Here is a 25,127-nt window from a genome sequence, read left to right on the forward strand (position 1 = left end):
GTGAGTGAGTCAGTGAGGGCTTTGCCTTTTATTAGTATAGATAACTAAATATGAAATGCACTATATAACAGACTGATAGATAGAAAAATGGAAGGCACTATATAATAGACAGAGATAGGAAAGGTTCTTTATGACAGACAGAAAGATCGATTCATAGATAGTTATGAAAGGTGCTATATAATAGATAGATAGATACTTATGAAAGGCACTATAAAATCGGAAGAAAGTAGCTTGTATGTCGATTAGCACATGCAAGTCACAATTTCTCTGCACACGTGACAATATGACTCTATAAATCTCTCTGACATCACTTATCAATAGTACGGGACCAGCAGCTCCACTGCCCGTGTAAGCCCTGAGTTCTTCTCTACTTTCTATCTTCTCCACTTCTCTATTTTATTTTTTTTTTATTATTTTGTACTCTGCGATGCCATTTTAGTTTTTATTTGTTACTGTTTTAAAGTATCCCGTTTTGTCAGAGTTGCAATATAACTCAACGTTAATGTTTTCATATATTAAGGTATTTTAAACAAAAACAAGTGAACGTCATGTTTCATGGGGTTGGGAGGGCAGATTTAGAGGATCCAGGGGTTGATGGCTGTGGAAAGATTTAAAAAGCTCTCTCCTAAAGGGCCATCTCACCACTTCAGACTCCTCCACTTTCAACTGAAGCATCTCCGCCATCCTGGAGTATTTTCTTTCGGCTGCTTCCAGTTTTTGTAGTTGAAGCTCCAGTCTGAAATGCAATTTGGAAAAAAAAAAACATAACATAAGAGTGTATTTTTAAACAATGACGTTTACAGCATAAACATGTAATATCAAAAAGGACCAATGCAGGGTGGGATGGGCAGAGATGTGGATTTACTTTGAAGTCCAAGCAACAAGTGTAGAAGGAAAATTTTTTATTAGCATAAGAGAATAGCAAATTAACATATAGAGCCATAGAAAGTAATTAAAAGCTTCTAAAACATTAGATTAAGCATAAATTAGAATATAAAAGCAAATACGATAGGTCTAGCAAATGGTTAACTAAAAAATCAGTTATATTGCATTATTTTATAGGCTTACAGCACATTTTCCAAAGTAAAGAAAAGAATAGCTAATAGATGCAGCGAAACCAGTTTTGGACAGGATAAGAGTTTGAGGACACCTGTGATTCAAGGCTAGGAAGAGATAACTTACAGAAGAGGCCTCTGTATTCAGCTGAGTTGCTGAATCAGCAGAAAGGCAATAAAAGGCCTTTGCTGCAAGCAAGGTCACACTGTAATGCATGAAGAGAAAATCTTAGCAAATGCAGGCATTAGCAAAAATATTATAAGAATATATTAGCAATTAACTTTAATGTAGAAATTAAGATAAAAATCAAGCATGCCAAGCAATGATCAAATGAAAGCACATACTATACTTCTTTTTAATTAAAGCTTAAGCTTCAGGTCACTATAGTAAAAAGTTTGGAAAGCCTAAGAGAGGAAAACCCATATATGGATTAGAAGCCTTGGCCAGTTAAAAAAAATGGGAACAGAATAGAAAGATAACACATTCCACAAGAATAGTAAGGAGATAATAAGGGTTCCCATGGAAACTCAAGATTTGGTCAGATGGGAGTAAAAGGGAGTCAGCGGAGGTAAGCAAACAAGCTCATTAGAGCAAGGTTAGAAAAGATAGGAAATTACATCAGAAAAGCCCAAAGATGGAAAGAGGAAGTCTTCCACCCAGTCTTAGACCAATCAGAATAAGCCAAACAGACACCAAGAGGAACAATGGACAGTTGAACCAGGTGCAGAATGAGCTAATTGAATGAGCCAAAATGATAAGAAATTGTTATAAAAGCTTCAATGGCTGTAATGATCGTCGCTCAATCTAATTTGGCAGTATTGGGTTGAGTCCTTGTTATTTTTGTGGTTGATTTATTGCAATAAATCCTTAAAACTCTGTCTGTCTATCTCGAGTCCTAATAGTCTTAATTTTTAGGTAAAAAGCCTTCTGATGATGAATTTTTCACCACGACACAAGTCGATCCAGTGGGTGGCTGAGGACTACAAATTAAGTTTAATTCCTGAGAGGAGGACGGCCACTGCTGTGTGCTTTTTGTGTTTCGACTCAAGCCAGGGAGTCCTGTAGAGCTGCTATTTGAGTGGATATCCACAAGGTGGCAGTAGCTTGATTATAAGTTGCTGGAGCCTGGGAGAGCAGCCTACTAATAGTGATGAGCGAAATGGACAAGCGGCAAGTCACAGTTTTGTGAAACTGACTAAAATTCCTTTCAGAGGAGATTGTGCAAAATCCACTAAAGAATTTCTTAAGGTTTTCATTTTTTTTTCTGGGGGTGGAAACAAGGACTGCTGCTCCCTAAAGTCTGGTCAACTCTTCCATCTTCACCTGTGTGTTTTTCTGCAGTAAAGCATTTCTGTGCCACACGGGTCAAATCAATGACTGGGTGGATGATTCTCTCCTTACATGCGCACCATTATGTCATAAAAGTTCTTTTCAGAGGATGTATGATGGCCTGGTGTAGTCGCACTCATATTATTACAGTAACTGTGGGGGCTGTGGCACTGAAGAATAAAGGTGGATTGCAGTATTTTTCTTTTCTTTTTTTTGTACCTTGCATACAACTCAACTTTAGATTTTAATGCCATATACCTCCAGACATCTTCAGTTCCTCTGCTTGAACTTGGGAAAGCCATCATCTCCTCTTCCTTTTCATCGAGGGCTATTTTCAAAGCTTGGATTGTACTTTCTGCCCTGATACGCTGCTCTTCAGATTCAACAAGCTGAGGGTTACATTATAAAAAAAAAGATACATACAATTAATTATTAGCATTCTGCATTTTATATAGCTCCTTTTACAGTGTTTTCTAGTAAAATAACAGTAACCAGGTGTAATTTGAGATTTCTCAGAGCACATTACACAAATAAACGACATTTTGGCAGAAAAAAAAAATCCTCTTGCAGAAATTTGACTGACAATCTGAAAAACCTGCAGGACACTCCATTTTATGTTTGGATTCTCTAATCACTGAGCTAAGCCAGACAAGCTACCTACAGTTAGGTCCATAAATATCTGGACAGAGACCACTTTTTTCTCATTTTGGTTCGGTGCGTTACCACAATGAATTTTAAATGAAAGAACTCCGATACAGTTGAAGTGCAGACTTTCAGCTTTAATTCAGTGGGGTGAACAAAACGATTACATAAAAATGTGAGGCAACTAAAGCATTTGTTTAACACAATCCCTTCATTTCAGGGCTCAGAAGTAATTGGACAATTGACTCAAAGGCTATTTCATTGGCAGGTGTCTTCGAGTCTGTCTCGGTGTCTTATCAATTAAGCAGATAAAAGGCCTGGAGTTGATCTGAGATGTGGTGCTTGCATGTGGAAGATGACAACATGCGGTCAAAGGAGCTCTCCATGCAGGTGACAGAAGTCATCCTTAAGCTGCGAAAACAGAAAAAACCCAACCGAGAAATTACTACAATATTACGAGTGGCCAAATCTACAGTTTAGTACATCCTCAGAAAGAAAGCAAGCACTGGTGAACTCAGCAATGCAAAAAGATCAGGGGCCTCATGTATAACGCCATGTGTAGAACTCGCACTATAACATGGCGTAAGCACAAAAGCCGAAATGTGCTTACGCACAGAAAAATCCAGATGCAGGAATCTGTGCGTACTCCAACTTCCACGTCGTTCTGCTACATAAATCCCGATCAGCGTGAAAACTATGTAACGCCCCAACTCCTTCCAGAATTACGCCTCTTTGAATATGCAAATCAATATAAATCGCCCTTAAACTCAGCCTTCTGTGAAAAGACAACGGGAAAAGCACGGGGGAAAATATAAGAATTTCAGCGAATACCAAGTGGAGGCAAATGAAAACATACTATTTGTTCAAATAAACCGTGGTATAATCAACAAAAGGAAGTTGATCGAGTGACATAGCGTGTTGGAGAAACTTGAAAGCTCACATTCGCAAAATCGCACAGTGCCAGAAATAAAAAAGAAGTCACATATCAAAGTCGCCGTGAAAAGCCGAGTTGTAAGCCCACCGTCTGAGTGTCATATGAAAGCTTATTAGGGTACAGAGAAAAAAGGCACACGGTGGGGAAAAAGCACGAAATGTCAACTTCAATCTCAACATTTCCACTTTAATCACGTAGTTTATTTTGTCATTAAAGTAGAACATCATAAACTTCATCTTAAAATCGTTTAATTAACCAGTTTCTCAAATCACATCGTAATTAAAGTAGCACGTTAAATGCTTTGTTTCGTATTTGATCTTCTACTCGTATGTGCTCTGTGTGTGTGAATCACTACTTGTTTCTTAAACCGGCTCTCTTCCTCCAACTGGACACAGAGTTCATTACATTCGTGATATTACATCTCTCTGAATAACTAAAATACTGAGATGTATACGTGATGTCATTTTCATGATGATAAGAGTTAAAGCACGTTATTAAACATGTGTTTCACTTCGATGAAATAATTTATTGCAGCAGTACTCAGGGGCGGCTCTAGGCTTGTGGTGGCACTGGGCAGAGGAAGAATCGGTGGCTCCTTCGCCCGCCAATGTCAGTAAGGTAGCTTATGCACTGCACAGCAGCCTCGTGCTCATGACAAGCATTTAACTTTTGCCGAAATTTGTCGCTGCGTTTTTAGCTGTGTTGTTATTTTCTCTTTCTGTTTTATATTCAATATATATTGGCGTAGCCGTCACTGCAGTCCTTGCTTTTCTTTCCCCAAGTAACCGATCGCCACACAATCAGCTCTGTAATAGACGTTAAGCCATCTGTAAGCTTAGCGCCGATTCTTCAAAACGTTTAAAGAACATTGAAATATCTTCGTAGTACATGTTTAATTATTCTATCCTTCACGACACTCCCAGTGAAGAATATAGATTATTTAAATGAAGTTAAAGTTTTATCTGTATAATTTAATAAACATATTTTGCTGCATTTCACCATATAAATGATATTGTCATCATATGTAAATACGCGCTTTATAAAGTGGCTCAGGTTGTGCGATATTATAACTGTAGTGCAAGTTTACAGTGAGGTGATTGTACTTATAAGTACAAACAGTTCTACAAGGAGCAATTGATTGAGTGCATTTAAAGTTCTTGGGATGAAACTGTTTCTGAACCGCGAGGTCTGTACAGGAAAGGCGTTAAAACGTTTTGCCGTGGCTGAGACAGCGTGTGCTTAAAGCTGTATACAGATAATTCTCTTTCCGATCAGCTGCTGCTGTGATTCATACTCAGATACAGTGATATAAATACTCCGAGTCGTGCAGTGAGAGAAATATGGAAAAAGATGATCCGCTGTGGCAACTCCTAACGGGAGGAGCTGAAAGAAGAAGAAGAAGAAGAAGAAGAAGAAGAAGAAGAAGAAGAAGAAGAAGAAGATGCAGTGAGAGTAACAACGCTAAAGCAGTTATGGTATTTGGAATACTATGGCTGTTCCCTCTACCATTATATTGTTACAAGTTAATTACAATCAGATGCGTTACACTAATAAACAATATGCGGTTAGTTTCAGTGTATTTATAAAGCCGCGTCAGGAAAATAAGGTGTAACCACACAGGGACAGTAGCACTGCTTTGACGTTGGGTGCCGGCAGTCTGCGAAACCAAGCGGAGAACTTGTGTACGATAAGGTGCGTGGCATTACGCCAAGTGTAGATTTTATACATCGCAATTTGAACGTGGAAAAGTTCTTATGCAACATTTCTGTGCGTATGCAGCGTTTATACATGAGGCCCCTGGACGTCCACGGAAGACAACAATGGTGAATGATCGCAGAATAATTTCCATGGTAAAGAGAAACCCCTTCACAACAGCCAGCCAAGTGAACAACACTCTCCAGGGGTGTCGGCGTATCGATATCCAAGTCTACCATAAAGAGAAGACTTCATGACAGTAAATACATAGGGTGCACTGCAAGGTGCCAGCCACTCGTAAGCCTCAAGAATAGAAAGGCTAGACTTTGCTAAAGGACATCTAAAAAAGCCAGCAGAGTTCTGGAAAAACATTCCTTGGACAGATGAAACCAAGATGAACCTCTACCAGAATGATGAAGGCAAGAAAAGAGGATGGAGAAGGCGTAGAACAGCTCATTATCTAAAGCATAGCACATCATCTGTAAAACACGGTGGAGTCAGGCAGTGTGATGGCTTGGGCGTGCATGGCTGCCAGTGGCACTGGGACACTCGTGTTTATTGATGAGGTGACACAGGACAGAAGCAGCCGAATGAATTGTGAGGTGTTCAGAGACATACTGTCTGCTCCAATCCAGCTAAATGACGTCAAATTGATTGGGCGGCGCTTCATGATACAGATGGACAATGACCCAAAACATACAGCCAAAGCAACCCAGGAGTTTATTAAAGCAAAGAATTGGACAATTCTTGAATGGCCGAGTCAGTCACCTGATCGTAACCCAACTGAGCAGGCATTTCACTTGTTGAAGACTAAACTTCGGACAGAAAGGCCCACAAACAAACAGCAACTGAAATTAAAGGCCTGGCAGAGCATTAAAAAGGAGGAAACCCAGCATCTGGTGATGCCCATGAGTTCAAGACTTCAGGCTGGCATTGCCAGCAAAGGGTTTTCAACCAAGTATTAGAAATGAACATTAAATTTCCAGTTATTTAATTTGTCCAGTTACTTTTGAGTCCCTGAAATGAAGGGATTGTGTTCAAAAAATACTTTAGTTGCCTCACATTTTTATGCAATCGTTTTGTTCACCCCACTGAATTAAAGCTGAAAGTCTGCACTTCAACTGAATCTGAGTTGTTTCATTTAAAATTAATTGTGGTGATGTACAGAACCAAAATGAGAAAAAAGTGGTCTCTGTCTAAATATTTATGGACCTAACTGTATGTTATACTAAGCAAACTCCTGTCAATCATGAAGAATCCACTGCATCCACTGAACAGTGTCATCTCCAGGCAGAGGAGTAGCTTCAGTGACAGACTGAGGAGATCGTTCCTCCCCCCTCTATCTATCTATCTATCTATCTATCTATCTATCTATCTATCTATCTATCTATCTATCTATCTATCTATCTATCTATTATATAGTGCCTTTCACTCTATCTATCTATGTATCTATGTATCTATCTATCTATCTATGTCTGATATAGTCAATGCTGATTTGTCAATCTATCTATCATTAATATAGCACCTTTCATTTATATTTATAATGTAATGTCTTTTGTCAATCTACCATTTATTGTATACCAGTAAACCCTTCTCGTTGTCCCACACACTCGGCTAAAAACCCGTGGGGATCGTGCCTTTCAGTCTGTGGCACCAAGACTATGGAATAGCCTGCCTTGTGGTCTGCGTGGAGTCGAGTCTGTTAATTCTTTTAAAAAAAAAATAAAAACATTTCTTTTTAAACAAGCTTTTAATCAGTTCTGAATAGTTCCAGTTTGTTTATTTACTGTTTTTATTGGTTTGGTTTATGTTTTGTTTTAACTGTTTGTATTTGTACTGGATTTGCTGTTCAGCGCTCTGTGACCTTTTGTCAATGAAGGGCGCTATATAAATAAACTACTACTACTACAATGACTCTCTATATTACTAACCGAAGGTTGTATGCACGGATGCCAGAGGCCAGAAGCAAGCCGTGCCGAAAGCGCACACGCACAGCCTTAGCGCCCAGAGTCAAACCCAGCGGCTTCCCAGAGTCAGTAGGTGGTGCCCAAACAACACAACCTGTAAACTAAACTTGAAGTAAAACGTGCACGCCAACAAGTTGCCAGGGTGACATATTTAAACTTGAAGTAGTGGTTGGATGACTACTCCACAGTGCCAGCAGTCAGAGTTCTCCACTCCAAAGTGCCAGCAACTATCCAAGAATGGCAATCACTTTCTATTCCCTCTGATCTTTGGAGGGATGAAAAATCATGGAGGGTGGGAGCGTTCTGGGAAAGTTTTCATTTAATGAAATAAATATATTTGTACTGAAATTAACCAGTTTATTAAAACTAAAATTGACATTTAATTGTTATATCATTTAAGTCCAAAATTTGTTTGAGTTGCTGCACTCATAAGTAAAAAAAAATATCGGAGTGCAAAGGTTTAAATGAAGTACATTGGAAATAAAAAATCATGTTAGGAATCATAATTGAACTTCCTTTTAACACTGAATTACCCTAATGTGATTCAAATAAGCCACACTGACTGTTGGCACAGTGGATTAGAGCACACTGAGTGCTGGCACTGTGGAGTGGAATACTGTTGGCACTGTGTAGCAGAGTAGTTGCTGGCACTTTGGAGTGGAGAACTCTGACTGCTGGCACTGTGGAGTAGTCACCACTACTTCAAGTTTAAATATGTCACCCTGGCAACTTGTTGGCGTGCACGCTTTACTTCAAGTTTAGTTTACAGGTTGTGTTGTTTGGGCACCACCTACTGACTCTGGGAAGCCGCTGGGTTTGACTCTGGGGCGCTAAGGCGCTGTGCGTGTGCGCTTTCGGCACGGCTTGCTTCTGGCCTCTGGCATCCGTGCATACAACCTTCGGTTAGTAATATAGAGAGTCATTGTAGTAGTAGTAGTTTATTTATATAGCGCCCTTCATTGACAAAAGGTCACAGAGCGCTGAACAGCAAATCCAGTACAAATACAAACAGTTAAAACAAAACATAAACCAAACCAATAAAAACAGTAAATAAACAAACTGGAACTATTCAGAACTGATTAAAAGCTTGTTTAAAAAGAAATGTTTTTAGTTGTTTTTTAAAAGAATTAACAGACCACAAGGCAGGCTATTCCATAGTCTCGGTGCCACAGACTGAAAGGCACGGTCCCCACGGGTTTTTAGCCGAGTGCGTGGGACAACGAGAAGACCCTGTTGCCCAGATCTGAGAGTCCGGCAAGCTGTACGGCGTTGGAGCAGGCTGGTTAGGTACTCAGGAGCTTGTCCATGCAAAGCTCTGAAAGTAAGTGCCAGTAATCAAGCCGTGAGGAAATAACAGAATGAACAAGCATCTCCAATTCTGATTTTGAAACAACATTTCTTAGTGTAAATGACCGCGAAATCATTCCACACGTAGGGAACGTAATAACGTAAAATACCGGAAGTGTGGAAGAACAGTGAAGAGTAACGCTGTCTCTAAGACGGTGAACTTTAGATTTGTTGCACCCCTTGGTAGGCGGAGCGAGGTACGCAATTAATTGTATGTTGTTTCATTTGTTCATTTGTTCTGTTACTTTGTAGAATGTTAAAAAATGTACGTTTGTATTTTTGTTTATAGTTTTTCACGGTGCTCGTGACGATATGACGACTACAATAAAGAGCCACAGTTTGAGACATAAATAAAGATAAACGCACCTGCCTGAGACTCTCTGCGTGTCGGTTCTTTGAAAACCAAGGGCTGCTACACTTAGTTTTGAGAGATTTCTTAAATGAAAGAAACACGAGCGGCTGACTGACCTTACATATTCATCAAGTGGCAGGGACTGGTAAAAAAAAAAAAAAAAAAAAAACAACGTTACGTAGACTCGACTTAATAACAGGAGAGACCGAAGATAATTTTTAACTGATCTCAGAATGAAGAACAGGAGGAGCAACAATTAGTACCTCAGTTTTTCCTGAATTCAATTGCAGGTAATTACTACTATATAGTGCCTTTCACGCTTATCTATCTATCTATGATAGTGTCTACCTATCTATTGCCTTTCCTATCTAATAATTCTTTGCATTTATTTTGCGCTCATCTCACCTCTCAAAACGCTCAGCAATTGCTCAAGGGCCCAACAGAGCAAAGTCCCTTTTGGCATTTACGGGATTCGAACCAGAAACCTTCCAATTGCCAGTTCAGATCCCTAGCCTCAGAGCCACCATATCTCTCTATCTCTCTATCTATCTATCTATCTATCTATCTATCTATTATATAGTGCCTTTCTTATCTATCTATCTATCTATCTATCTATCTATCTATCTATCTATCTATCTATATAGTGCCTTGTCTATTTTTTCTACATACCTCTTAAATTCAGCTTTTCCTAGCTATGTCTGTGTATCTCTACATTATGTAGTGCATTTTCTATCCATCTTGTCTAACTATCTGCCTCTATCCGGTCCTGTTCAAAGGAGTGACATGTCATAGGAGTGACATAATGAAGGACTGAAACCTCAGATATAAATTTCAAAGGAGTGACAACCATCCAAGTGGTAGGTGAGGTGACAATGATTTTTTTGGCGAGCGTACTTTCAGTTGTGTGTGGTAGGTGACTCGTTATGTCACTCCAATAAAATGTCACTCCTTTAATACGGTATTTATGTCACTCCTTTGTTATGTCACTCCTATAAAGTGTCACTCCTTCGAAAAACAGAACCCCTCTATCATATATAGTGCCTTCACATCAATTTATATAGTGCCTTTCATGCTTATCTATCTATAATAATGTCTGTCTATCTATTATTTATTGTGTTGAAGAAAACCCCCAGAGGAAGACAGGACAAGTTCAATCAATCAGTCTTTATTCAGTCACAGAAGAGTTACCTGGATTCTCGCAAGTTACATTTTTTTCTATTGGCTTTTTATCATTTCTTCTTCCTCCCCTTCCCCTTATTTCTTAAAAATAAACATAATATTGTTTACTTAAGCATTTTATTTTAGTACGCTAATGGGCCATCTGTTCTTATTTTTTCACTTGTCAGATACACCCTAAAGAAGGAAAGGTCATCTTTCCCGTATCAAATAGACGCGTTTCTAAAGACACTGAAAATTGTCTTTGGTCAGCTTACTGCACCCTGTCTTATGACAGATGCCTGTATGAATAATTTGCCATTACAGCAAAACGGCTTTGTCAGCTATTAACCCTGAGTAGCTTGCAAGCAGTTAATTTTTCTTTCACAATTGCATCTCCTATCTATCTATCTATCTGTCCTTTATAGTGCCTTGTCTACATACCTCTTAAATTCTGCTTTTACTAGCTATGTACCTCTGTCTCATGTAGTGCATTTACTGCCTATGTATCTCTATATTATATAGTGCATTTTCGATCTATCTGTCATATAGTGCCTTTAAATTAAATAGTGCCTTTCATATCTATCTATCTATCATATAGTGCCTTTCACATCTATCTATCTTTCTGTGTGTTATATAGTGCATTTCCTATCTATCTATCTATCTATCTATCTATCTATCTATCTATCTATCTATCTATCTATCTATCTATCTATCTATCTATTATATAGTGCCTTTCATATCTATTATATAGTGCCTTTCATATCTATCTCTCTATCATATAGTGTTTTTCACATCCATCCATCTATCTATCTATTATATAATGCCTTTCACATCTATCTATCATATAGTCTTTCCTATCTATCTTTCTTTCTATTATTTATATAGTGCCTTTCTTACCTCTCTATCCATGATATAAAAAGAGTAAGAAAGAAGACCAACCTATGCAAAGATCTGCTTTATTTTTGGTAGTGAAAAGGGTGCACACACCTCAGCCACATCACTATGCCCCTGAAGGATGGTCCATATGGCAAGAGAATCCAAGACAGCTTTGGTCTCAGACTAGCTGCAGCACACAAAAATTGATCTCTGGTGCAGCAGATTCACTGCAAGACCAGGAGTGCATGGGATTCATGTGCTGCCAGAATACAATCCCATCTCCTGCTGGCCAGCTAAACTGTTGCCCACCTACACCTTCTCCCAAGAATAGCTATCAGAGAGACCTCAGATATTCTGGCATGGATGTGAGAGTCCAGATTTTGCTACCCAGGAACAGGAAATGGTGTCCTGTCAGAAGCAGACAGCTTTTGGCCTGTATAAGGTGCGCTAGAATTAGAGCAAAGGCAGGTGAGGTGACTTACTCCTGGTCACATACTGTCAGTAGTGGGATTTGAACCCACAACCTCACCTGGTTTAGTGGTCTGACAAACCAAAATTTAAACAGACTCCAGCAAATTACTAAACATGCAGCCAAAGATATTGGGGTCGAGGTAGGTGATCTGGCAAATGTGTGTCAGAGGACAATGCTAAAGAAACTGGAAATCATCTCAACTGATGATGTTGGGGCAGAAGATGCACCAGAGGTCTTCATCTGGAAAGAAGGCTCTAGGAGTCAAAGGACTGGCAAACAGAGTAATTAGCTTTATTACAATAAAACAATAACGCAGACTCAACCCAATTAGGCCAAATCGAGTTGAGCCCCGAACAGGTCAAAAATCACAGTTTATATACAGTAATCATTTCTTATATAAGAATTTGCTTACAATAATGTAAGCATTTTGAGCTCCATTATTTGTATGAAAATGTACTATATAAATAAATGTTATTGTTGTTGTCATCCTGACCTCGCTCAAGACAGCTTATTCGCTGCTTATTCTGACCTCCTTCTGCAGCTGGCCTCTCAAGATGTTCATGGAAACCACCAATATTTCTGGTATTTTGTTATTCGCCTTCACCTTTTGCTTTGCTTATTTTTCAGTCGGCCTTGAGCTTGAATGTGTTCCCCCTCTTCTGCTCTTGGGCTGTTTCTATCTATCATTCTCCCCCTTCTCTCTCCCTCAAGTTGATAAGATATTGGTGGTTACAGCTAAGCTTTAATTAAAAAAGAAATATGGCATGTGCTTTTATTTAACTATTTGCTTGGTATGCCTGATTTGTATTAATACTTGCACTAAGGTTAATGCTTATAAGTTTTCATATCTATTTATGCTAATGTATGAATTTCCATAATGACAGACATCCATTACATGTAGAACTCCACTTCAGTAAATCAGGAAGCAGAGTCGCCTTTGAACCCCACCTAAATCGCTCCAGAACTTCCTTTCTTCCTGGTACCATACGACTTTTTAATAACGAATATCGGAGAAAATGATTAAGGCTTGATATGTATCCTGTAACCAGGTTTGTGTAAATATGCACTATCAACCTGCCTCACCTTAACCTGTCTCGTCTCCATTTGTTTTGCTTCATTTCTTTCTGTCTTGTTATTGGATGCAACTGAAAAGGCAAATTTGCTATTTTCTTGTGTAAACAGAACTAAATAAACTTGAACCTTCATGGTCAGAAGTCCAAAGCCTTAACCACTACGTCATACCGACTACTATTATGAAAGTTTTCTTCACGCATAGAACCTCAGACGTGGAATAAATGACCATCAAGTTATCGTAGAGACTAGGAAGTTTTTGGAGGCCATCAAATCTCAATATGATGTTATTATGGAGAAATGAGTTGAACAGGATTGGATATGATGGCCTCTTCTCTTCGAAATTATTCTAATGATCTGGGGGTCACCAAAAGCCATTGTGCAGTGTTTCTGACACATTCTCTCTGTTGCTAGCTTTTTATTCAGTAAAACCCTCGCACACATATGCAGTTTTTAATATCTGGAAAACATCCATCAATCCATTATCCAACCCGCTATATCCTAACTACAGGGTCACGGGGGTCTGCTGGAGCCAATCCCAGCCAACACCGGGCGAAACGCAGGAAACAAACCCCGGACAGGGCGCCAACCCACCGCAGGGCACACACACACACACACACACCAAGCACACATTAGGGACAATTTAGGATCACCAATCCACTTAACCTGCATGTCTTTGGACTGTGGGAGGAAACCCACGCAGACACGGGGAGAACATGCAAACTCCATGCAGGGAGGATGCGAGAAGCAAACCCGGGTCTCCTAACTGTGATGCAGCAGCGCTACCACGGCACCACCGTGCCACCTCTGGAAAACATTTGGGATTAAATTGTTTAGAGATCTTTATATAGTCTTGATGCTGACAATCTTAACAATTTTCTGCGTATTTCCCACTTATCTTTCCTGTCAAAAGTTCTTGAGCGTGTTGTAGCTTCCCAACTCAACAATTACTTGACCTCTAATAACTTGATGGAACCCTTTCAGTCTGGTTCCAGGGCGCAGCATAGCTGTGAAACTGCTCTGCTACACGTAACCAGTGATTTGCTTATGGCAGCAGACTCGGGACAAACCAGCATATTAATTCTATTGGACCTCAGTGCAGCATTTGACACTCAGGTCAGACATGACATTCTACTGTCCAGAATGGAGAACATGCTGGGTACCTCTGGCACTGCCCTCCACTGGTTCAAGTCCTATCTGACTGATAGGCAAGAGTGTGTTAGTCTTTGCAATAGCAGATCCAGCTCTGCGCCAGTCATACAAGGAGCTCCTCAGGGCTCTGTCCTCAGCCCTCTTCTCTTCTGTATTTATATGCTTCCCCTCGGCCATATTATTCATAGCTATGGACTGGGTTATCATTTTAATGCAGATGACACTCAACTCTACTTCAATGTTAAAAGTGCTACTTCATCAGAGCTTTCTCAGCTCACAACCTGCTTTAGTGAAATTAAAACCTGGATGGAGCAGAACTCTTTAAAATTAAATTGCAACAAAACTGAACTCCTGCAAATTGGGACTAAAATGCAACTTAATAAAATGAGCTCCTTTTCAGTCCATCTTGGTCATCAGATCTGCCTCTACTGTAAAGAATCTCGGTGTCATTTTTGATTCCTCCCTCTCTTATTCCGCTCACATAACCCACATTAAGAAACTTTCTTACTTTTACCTCCGTCACGTGTCCCGTGTTCGCTCCTTCCTCTCCTTCTCTAATGCTGAGAAACTTGTCCCTGCTTTTATCACATCCCACATAGATTATTGTAACTCGCTGCTGGCCGGTGCCCCTTCTAATCTTATATCACAGATCACAGATACTCAGCTGCAAGAGTCCTCACTCGAACCAGCAGCAGCGAGCACATCACACCCATCCTGCTTCACCTTCACTGGCTCCCTGTGTCTTACAGATTCGAATATAAAATCCTATATAAAAGCCTTAAATAACCTCGAGCCAAACTACATCAGTGACCTTCTCCATCACTATGTGCCTGTCCGCTCACTAAGGTCCTCTATCTCTGGTAATCTTGTTGTGTCCCACACTAATCTACACTCCAAGGGTGACAGCAGGGCCTTCAGCTGTATAGCGAGCATCCAGACTCTGGAATGACCTACCGAAATTAATCAGGTCAGCTGACTCCATGAATTCTTTTAAAAAACAACTCAAAACTCATCTGCTCAGGAAGGCTTTTAGCTCTACTTGACTTTATTACCCTTCTCTCAGTTTACTTCTCTGTCAAGATGTTCATGTAACCTCTGTGTGTGTTTGCTGGACCATCAATTATGTTGTCTGTTAGACTGTCGTAATCTTCTTTATTTATTTGGTTTGTACAATGCTATATACTGTATATCCTGCCGTTCTTTCTTATATTCATTCCCACATGGGAAAGGCGCTATATAAATAAAATGTATTATTATTATTATTATTAGACAACATCTTTGCATCCTATGAACAATTATATTCCAAATTTAACTTTCCAGCAACACATTTCTTTCACTATCTTCAAATTAGAAACTTTGTTAAACAGAACCTGCCCGATTTCCCTCATCTCGTACCTTCCTCTATGCTGGAAAAACTATTACTCAGTCTCGAGGACTCAGACAGCATTTCTGCAATATATAAAATTATTTTACACTCCCTACTCCCTTTCAAAGGTCCAAGAGGACAATGGGAAGAGGATCTCTCACTCAACATCTCAGAAAAGGAGTGGAAGGCAGCAATGCAGAGAATTCACTCGAGCTCCACATGCACAGAGCATACAATTAGTCTCAACTCAAAATTCTATATCGAGCACATCTGTCTCGCTTGAAACTGTCCAAAATGTTTCCAGGGCGAGATCCAACCTGCGAACGCTGCAATCAAGCTCCAGCCTCACTGGGTCACATGTTTTGGGCCGTGTGCACCAAACTAACATCATTCTGGACAAAAATTTTAAGCGCTTTTCAGACAGTCTTGATGTCCCAATCCCTTGTAACCCATTAACAGCTGTGCATGGTGGGCTCACAGAGGGGCTTAAAGCGGAGAAGGACACATGAACTGTGATTGCCTTCACTACACTATTGGCACGCAGGCTTATTTTGCTAAACTAGAAGAATCCTAACTCTTCTCTTTTAAGTCAGTGGGTAACTGATGTTTTATACTATTTGTTAAATAAATTGGAAAAAATCAAATTCTCACTTAGAGGATCTGTGCAGAACTTTTTCAAAACCTGGCAGGATCAGATAAATAATATTTTAGAATAAGCTCTTAAAGCAATGAGGAAGCAGATTGTCTTCCCATTTCTTTTTCTTCTCCATTTATCTTTATCCGCCTATTAAACTCGTCAATTTATTTATTTTTATTAGCTTTAAGTTTTACTCCGTTAGCCATGCTCTCTTTCTCAGGGGTGTGGGTTGATTTGTTTTCAATCGTATTTTTTGTAAAAATTGATCTAATTGTATGGAATGATTACAGTAAAATCAATTTAAAAAAAAAGTAAAAATGAAAGCAGATGATGTGAGCAGAATTCAAGGTCTCATCCACAGCCCACCTGATGTAAATCCAGTGGAGGTCTGACTCTGCATGTGGACCCTTATTTTAGTGAGTACCCGACCTACCTTTTGTTTCAGATGCTGGGTCTTTTCTTGCAGATGTTGGTTTTCCTTCTCCAAGGGATTATTGCAGTGCTGGCTTTTGTTCAGCGAGCGATCAGAGCTGCCTACTATTTCAGCCGTCTCCCTTAGTCTTGACTCCTTTCGACGTTTTACCAGTTCCTAATAAAAAAGAATAAAAATCATCCATCCATTTTCTAACCCGCTGAATCTGAACACAGGGTCACGGGGGTCTGCTGGAGCCAATCCCAGCCAACACAGGGCACAAGGCAGGAACCAGTCCTGGGCAGGGTGCCAACCCACCGCAGGAATAAAAATCAGTCCTCTTATATTTTGCAATGTGCCACACATGCATGTCAGAGAATCGCTTTCCAGGCTCACCTAAGGTAAGTGATACCACCCTGGGATGAGAGGGGGCGCTGTCACTACCAGTCTTGTCTCCTTTTTTTCCCCTCACCCCTTTGAGAGCAACAGTGCCAAAGAAGCCCCGCCCCTTCCAGTCCAGCCAGTATAAAGGAGGGTCTCCCCAAGGAGATGGCGACTCAGTTCAGACTTGACAAGCCATGAGGAAGGTCACATGGATGCCTTGGAGCTATCCTTACAATGCCATTGCATACTCCTTTCTGTTAGGAATTACATATATTTTTTGTGGCAATGGGGTTTTGCCCCGTTGGCACCCCAATTATTTTTGGTCTTGCGTACAGTCATCCTGCAACCCACTACAATGGTATTATTAACAAAGTGCACCATCGTGGAGCACATGACAAAGCTCAAAAGAAAACTGAAACTGAAAATAAATGGTGGTGGCGCAGGGATGGGTTGGTGATGTAGATATTTAAATTCTAAACCAAGCGGTGTGGTGTTTGTATGTTCACCCCATTTAAGTGTTTGATTTCCTTCATTATTCCAAAGCCTTGTGTTTTAGGTCAACATGCGAGTCTCAATATGAGTGAGGGTGTGAGCATGAATAGGCCGACTTCCCATCTAATGAAAGGATGATGCAGCTGGTATACCCATCGGTGCACAACGGAGGCAACAGACAAGGAAGCAACACCATAACGTGGTAAGGTGCGACAGGCAGCCACGGCCATTACCTGGCTGGGACGCCATCTGTATGAAAGTACTGGGGGACAGAGCATCGGCAAGGCAATACCTGCTCCTGGACGCTAGAGGGCAGCTCTCTTGGGCGGTTGGGGCACCATGGATTCCTGCAGGGTATGCTGGGAGTTAGAGTTTGGCATAGCCCTGTTGGGTTCCATGGGGGCTGCCAGGAGGAGCTGCAGAGCCCTTCACTGGGCAAATAAAATAAAACGCTACTTCATATCGTAAAAACTGTTGAATTCAAGTCAAGGGACGTTATGCTCAGACTTATATAAAGCACAAGTAAGGCCACACCTGGAGTACTGTGTGCAGTTCTGGTCACCAAGGTATAAAACAGCAGCACTTGAAGCTCTGCAGAGGAGATCAACCAAGAGCATACCATAATTTAATAATAATAATACATGTTATTTGTATGGCACATTTATATTAACGACATGATGAAGCAGGTGTACCAAATGGTACACAACAGAGGCAACAGACAAGCAAGCAACACCATAACGCAATAAGATGTGATGGGCGTCCACGGCCTTTGTTTGGCTGGGATGCCAACTGTATGGAAGTGTCTGGGGAGAGAACATCGGCAAGGCATACCTTTCCCGGGACACTAGAAGGCAGCTGGAGCACCGTGGATTCCTGCAGGGTATGCTGGGAGTTGGAGTTTGGCACAGCCCTGTTGGGTTCCATGGGGGCTGACAGGAGGAGCTGCAGAGCCATTCACTGGGCTCTCACCACACCTGGAAGTGATTCCAGGTCCAAAAAATGATCCACCTGGAACACTCCCAGGAGCCGCCTCACTCCATTCGGGGAGCCAGAGTCAGGAGGAGGAGGAGGATGAAGCTTTCTGGGAGAGGAGTGGAGGTGATGAAAAGAGAAAGAAAGAGAAGAAAAGGACTTTGCTTTGGTGTGCCTTGATTTATTGTGCTGTGGGGTGCAGAGAGAAATGCTCCCCAGATGTAAATGAACCGTATGTGTTGGACTGGAACCTGTGTCTGCCTGTCTGTGTCGGGTTAGGGTGGCTGTATGTACCCCAGTGGTCCACAAAGGAAAGATTAAAATATAAAGATGAAAATGGTAGGAAATAATAAAAGACAGGCAGGCTCAATCCCGGTTAGTCTGATGGCCGCTAAACTCCATTTTGGTCTCATTGGACCACAGCACCTTATTTTAGCTGACTTCAGGGTCTCCCATGTGCCTTCTGCTGAAATGTCCTGTGCGTGTTTTTCTCTTAGTGAATGTTGGACGCAGTTTTTGTCTGTATGGTCTCTCCAATGCTACCCACTGTAGCTTATAACGCCTTCAGAGTTCTCACAGGTCTCTTGGTGGCGTCCCTCACTCATCCCTCAGGGCTCTGTCCTTGGACCATTACTTTTCTTGATTTATATTAATACCACTGATTCTGGCATAGTTAGCAAACTTGTAAAATTTGCAGGTGACACCAAAATTAGAGAAACGGCAAACACTGAAGAGGCAGCAAAACTAATTCAGAAAGACCTTCAGAACAAGCTTCGGAACTGAGTGAACACTTGGAAAATGGAGTCTAATGTAGAAATGTTCAAAGTGCTACATGTGGGAAAAAGGAATATCGATAAGTACAAGATGAGAGACACTAATGTACAGGAAGCAACCTCTGAAAATGACTTAGGGCTTATGTTGACATAACATTTTCATCAACTAAGCAATGCAGAGAAGCAAATAAAATCGCAAATCAAATAAAATATTACATTATATCATTAGAACTGTTGAACTTAAGTCAAAGGACGTTATGCTCAGACTTATATAAAGCACTAGTAAGACCACACTTGGAGTACTGTGTGCAGTTCTGGTCACCACAATATAAAAAGACATAGCAGCACTAGAAGCTGTGCAGAAGAGATCAACCAAGTGAATCCCAGTACTTAATAATAATAATAATAATAATAATAATAATAATAATAATAATACATTTTATTTATATAGGGCATTTTTAATAACATGTCCTACTAAGACAGACTCAGAACATTAGAACAATCTGGACGAGAACAACAAAGCTGGCCAGTCTTAAAAGCCTGAAAGTCTTATCCATTTAATTCTTCTAAAAAGACATTCCAGTTGCAAAAGTCCCTAAAGTCTTATTGCCTACCATACTGCCTGGTAGCTTATTCCATATGTCTGTGGTTCTCTGTATAAAGAAAAGGTTTGTGTGAAATTTACCCTTAAGTTTCCAACTGTGTCCCCATGCTCTTGATGAACTCATTTTAAAGTCACTGTCATAATCCAGTAGACTAATTCCCTTCATCATTTTGCACACTGCAGTCAGGTCTCCTCTTAATCTCTATAGAGGCTCAGCTCTTTTAATCCTTCTTCATAACTCATCCCCTGTAGCCCCGTAAATCAGCCTAGTCGCTCTTCTCTGGACCTTTTCTAGTGCTGCTATGTTCTTTTTGGAGACCAAAACTGCACACAGGACTCCAGATGAGGCCTCACCAGTGTGTTATAAAGACCTGAGCAGAACCTCCTGTGACTTGTACTCCACACATCAAGGCGCTATATAACCTGACATTCTGTTAGCCTTCTTAATGGCTTCTGAACACTATCTGGATGTAGACAGTGATGAGTCCACTGCGACTCCTAAATTCTTTAATCTTTCTTCATCACTCATCCCCTGTAGCTCTAAAATCAGCCTAGTCACTCTTCTCTGGACCTTCTCTAGTGCTGTTATGTCTTTTTTGTAGCCTGGAGACCAAAACTGCACCCAGGACTCCAGATGAGACCTCACCAGTGTGTTATAAAAACTTGAGCAGAACCTCCTGTGACTTGTACTGCACACATCAAGGCGCTATATAACCTGACATTCTGTTAGCCTCCTTAATGGCATCTCAACACCGTCTGGCAGTTGACTGTGTCCAGTCTACTACGACTACTAAATCCTTCACATAAGGTGTACTTTTGATTTTCAGACCTCCCATTTTGTATTCAAACATAACATTTTTGCTTCCTATGTGCAATTCTTTACATTTACTGACATTAAATTCCATGTGCCACAAATCAGCCAAAGCCTGTATGCTGTCCAATTCCCTCTGTGATGATTCAACGGATTCTCAATTATCTCCCAATCCATCTAGCTTGGAATCATCTGCAAACTTAACCAGTTTGTTATTTATATTCCTATCCAAATTATTTAACTCTCTCTCTATTCTATTCTATCTTCTTATCTTATCTTATCTTATCTTATCTTATCTTATCTTATCTAGGGCAGTACGGTGGCGCAGTGGTAGTGCTGCTGCCTTGCAGTTAGGAGACCCAGGATCGCTTCCTGGGTTCTCCCTGCATGGAGTTTGCATGTTCTCCCTGTGTCTGTGTGGGTTTCCTCCCACAGTCCAAAGACATGCAGGTTAGATGGATTGGCGATTCTAAATTGGCCTTATTGTGTGCTTGGTGTGTGTGTGTCCTGTGGTGGGTTGGCACCCTGCCCAGGATTGGTTTGTGCCCTGTGTTGGCTGGGATTGGCTCCAGCAGACCCCTGTGTATATATATATATAAAATCCAACGTCTGTCTGCTTTTCACGAGAGAACTACTTAACGGATTTAGATCCGTTTAGTTTTTTGCTATAATTTGCTTGAACACTCCGGTTGATTTTAATCACGCTAACTATCATAGTTTGCTTGTGGTACCGATTTATTTGGGTGAATCTGACAGAGATGCAATGGGCTGAAGGCAGTGAGGCAGAGACATCCTCACTCATGCGCCAGCCTCGGAGCGTGTCTTACATCCACTTAGCTAGCAAACGAGAGAACTACTTAACGGATTTAGATTGTTTTTTTTTTCTATTATTTGCTTGAACATTCCAGTTGATTTTGCGACTTCTCTCATCGTGCTAACAATCATAGTTCGCTTGCATGATAATCCAAGACAGAGTCTAAAGGCCGAGTGGAGAGGGAGAAGCGTGACGTCAGGAGTGGGGATACAAGCAGGGCCCTCCTCACTGTCCTGTTTCACTACTACACGGGCAGAGCCACAGGGGACAGCTAGTACTAAATATGGCTGCAGCTCAGGCACTGACTGCTGAAGGAAACCATTCTTAACATTTCCCAATCTGTTTCCTGTGTATGAGTTAGTTTCGTAGGCATCTACAAACAACATCCTGAACTCTCACTTAAACCTCTTAAGTCTCAAGCAGTGGAGGCAATGTGGGGACCTCATCAAGGTCTTCAAAATCTTTAGGGGATCTAGCAGAATTCTTTCAGCTCAAGGGGGAAGCTTGTTTAAATGTGGACCAAGATCATAGTTGTAGATGCAGTGCTTCGTGAGTGATCGTATGACAGACAGACACTACCCTTAGAATTTTCTCTACTTATAAAGATTGATTTAGACCACGTTGCACAAATCCGTTTTCTCTTGGACCTTAAGAGCCTCTTTGCATTGAAATCCACTGGGATTCAACATTGTGTAACAACTAGAGGGCTCTGCCCCCTGCTCACTTTGTTCGCTAATCCCCGGCCTGGCGATATGCGCCAGTCACTTCGCGGCTTTGCTGCTCGCGTATGGGTAAGCGAATGTACAATTTTAACAGATTGCTATTTTCATGGGGACTGAATTTCTAATACATTCAATCACTTAACTCTTTCGATTGTATGTTGCATCACTTCTCTGTGTTTCCGAATTGTGGTTTCTTCAAAGTTAAACTTGTAGTAGCTTTAATTGTTGCAGGAACACAGATTCTCATAGTGTATGGTCCAGAATCATGTAAATCTATTTATTTTGAGCATTGAATGATGTGAACCTGAACAGATTATTGTAGATTTGGATATTTTGCCAGTAGTAGTTGTAGTAGTAGAAGAAGAAGAAGTAGAAGAAGAGGGTATAAGATGTGTCTGAAAGCAGGAGGAGAGGATGAAGGTAAAGAGAGTGGAACTGAGGGTAAGGACTTTGAATGTTGGCAGTATGACTGGTAAGGGAAGAGAGTTAGCAGATATGATGGAGAGAAGGAAGGTTGATATATTGTGTCTGTAAGAAACTAAATGGAAGGGGAGTAAGGCCTGCTGGATCGGAGGTGGATTCAAATTGCTCTATCATGGTGTGGATGGGAGGAGAAATGGAGTAGGGGTTATTCTGAAGGAACAGCATGTCAAGAGTGTTTTTGGAGGTGAAAAGAGTGTCAGACAGAGTGATGATGATGAAGCTGGAAACTGTAACACTTTAAGCTACATTATTTGTATGAAAATGTGCTATATAAATAAATGTTGTTGGAAGTGTGATGATGAATGTTAGTGTATTTGCCCTGCAAGTTGGGTGTGCGATGGAGGAGAAAGAAGATTTTTGGAGTGAGTTGGATGAAGTGATGAGCAGTGTACTCAAGGGACAGAAAGTGGTGATTGGAGCGGATTTCAATGGGCATGTTGGTGAAGGGAACACAGGAGACAAGGAGATGAAGGGTAGGTATGGTGTCAAGGAGAGGAATGAAGAAGGTCAGATGAAAGTGGATTTTGCCAAAAGGATGGACATGGCTGTGGTGAATACGTATTTTAAGAAGAGGGAGGAACACAGGGTGACGTACAAGAGTGGAGGAAGATGCACACAGATAGATTACATTTTATGCAGAAGGAGATTAAAGACTGCAAAGTGGTGGCAGAGGGAAAATGTAGTTAAGCAGCATAGGATGGTGGTCTGTAGGATGATGTTGGAGATCAAAAAGAGGAAGAGAGTGAGGGCAGAGCCAAGGATCAAATGGTGGAAGTTGAAAAAGGAAGAATACAAGGTTGAGTTTAGGGAGGAGGTGAGACAGGCACTGGGTGGCAGTGAAGAGTTACCAGACAGCTGGGCAACTACAGCAGATGTAGTAAGGGTGACAGCAAGAAGGGTGTTTGGCATGACAACTGGAAAGAGCAAGGAGGAAAAGGAAACCTGGTGGTGGAATGAGGAAATATAGGAGAGTATACAGAGGAAGAGGATGGCAAAGAAGATGTTGGATAGTCAGAGAGATGCAAAAAGTAGACAGCAGTACAAGGAGATAAGGCACAAGGTGAAGAGAGAGGTGGCAAAGGCTAAAGAAAAGGAGTATGATGAGTTGTATGAGAGGTTGGACACTAAGGAGGGACATAAGGACTGATGAGCTAGACAGAGGGACCGAACTGGGAAAGATTTGCAGCAGGTTAGGGTGATAAAGGATAAAGATGGAAATGTACTCACAAGTGAGGAGTGTGTGTTGAGCAGATGGAAAGAGTACTTTGAGAGGCTGATGAACAAAGAAAATGATAGAGAGAAGAGGTTGGATGATGTGGAGATAGTGAATCAGGAAGTGCAATGGATTGGCAAGGAGGAAGTAAGGACAGCGATGAAGAGGATGAAGAATGGAAAAGCCGTTGGTCCAGATGACATACCTGTGGAAGCATGGAGGTGTTTAGGAGTGATGACAGTGGCGTTTTTAATCAGATTGTTTAATGGAATCTTGAAAAGTAAGAGGATGCCTGAGGGCTGGAGAAGAAGTGTACTGATGCATAAGGGGGATATGCAAGGCTGCAGTAACTACAGGGGAATAAAATTGATGAGCCACAGCATGAAGTTATGGGAAAGAGTAGTGGAAGCTCGTTTAAGTAGTGAGGTGATGATTAGTGAGCAGGAGGATGGTTTCATGCCAAGAAAGAGCACCACAGATGCAATGTTTGCTCTGAGGGTTTTGATGGAGAAGTATAGAGAAGGCCAGAAGGAGTTGCATTCTGTCTTTGTGGACATGGAGAAAGCATATGACAGGGTGACAAGAGAGTAGATGTGGTATTGTATGAGGAAGTTGGGAGTGGCAGAGAAGTACGTAAGAGTTGTGCAGGATATGTACGAGGGAAGTGTGACAGTGGTGAGGTCTGCGGTAGGAGTGATGGAGGTGGGATTACATCAGGGATCGGCTCTGAGCCCTTTCTTATTTGCAATGGTGATGGACAGGCTGACAGACAAGATTAGACAGGAGTCCCCGTGGACTGTGATGTTTGCTGATGACATTGTGATCTGTAGCGAGAGTAGGGAGCAGGTTGAGGAGACCCTGGAGAGATATGCTCTTTTAAAGGAGAGGAATGAAGGTCAGTAGGACCATCAAGACCGAATACATGTGTGTGAATGAGAGGGAGGGCAGTGGAATGGTGAAGATGAGGGAGTAGAGTTGGCAAAGGTGGATGAGTTTAAATACTTGGGATCAACAGTTTAGAGTAATGTGGAGTGTGGAAGAGAAGTGAAGAAGGGAGTGCAGGCAGGGTGGAGTGGGTAGAGAAGAGTGTCAGGAGTGATTTGTGACAGACAGGAATCAGCAAAAGTGAAAAGGAAGGTCTACAGGACGGTAGTGAGACCAGCTATGTGATATGGGTTGGAGACGGTGGCACTGACCAGAACGTAGGAGACAGAGCTGGAGGTGGCAGAGTTAAAGATGCTAAGATTTGCATTGGGTGTGACGAGGATGGACAAGAGTAGGAATGAGGACATTAGAGGGTCAGCTCAGGTGGGATGGTTGGGAGGCAAAGTCAGAGAGGTGAGATTGCGTTGGTTTGGACATATGCAGAGGGGAGATGCTGAGTATATTGGGA

At 41.2% G+C, this 25,127-nt stretch overlaps 1 protein-coding gene across 1 annotated transcript in view; it reads right to left on the bottom strand.

The window, feature by feature from the left end:
• Window positions 1-25,127, bottom strand: part of LOC120535078 (golgin subfamily A member 6-like protein 6) — a 122,212-nt gene that overhangs the window by 89,929 nt on the left and 7,156 nt on the right. Inside the window, exons 5-7 of the mRNA XM_039762626.1 lie at window positions 16,488-16,643; window positions 2,644-2,774; window positions 643-736 (exon numbers count right to left, since the gene is read on the bottom strand). Coding sequence (XP_039618560.1) covers window positions 643-736; window positions 2,644-2,774; window positions 16,488-16,643 — 381 coding nt within the window. The remainder of the gene's footprint in view (window positions 1-642; window positions 737-2,643; window positions 2,775-16,487; window positions 16,644-25,127) is intronic.

The sequence above is a fragment of the Polypterus senegalus genome, chromosome 9 (assembly GCF_016835505.1).
Source record: "Polypterus senegalus isolate Bchr_013 chromosome 9, ASM1683550v1, whole genome shotgun sequence".
NCBI classification, from domain to species: Eukaryota; Metazoa; Chordata; class Cladistia; order Polypteriformes; family Polypteridae; genus Polypterus; species Polypterus senegalus.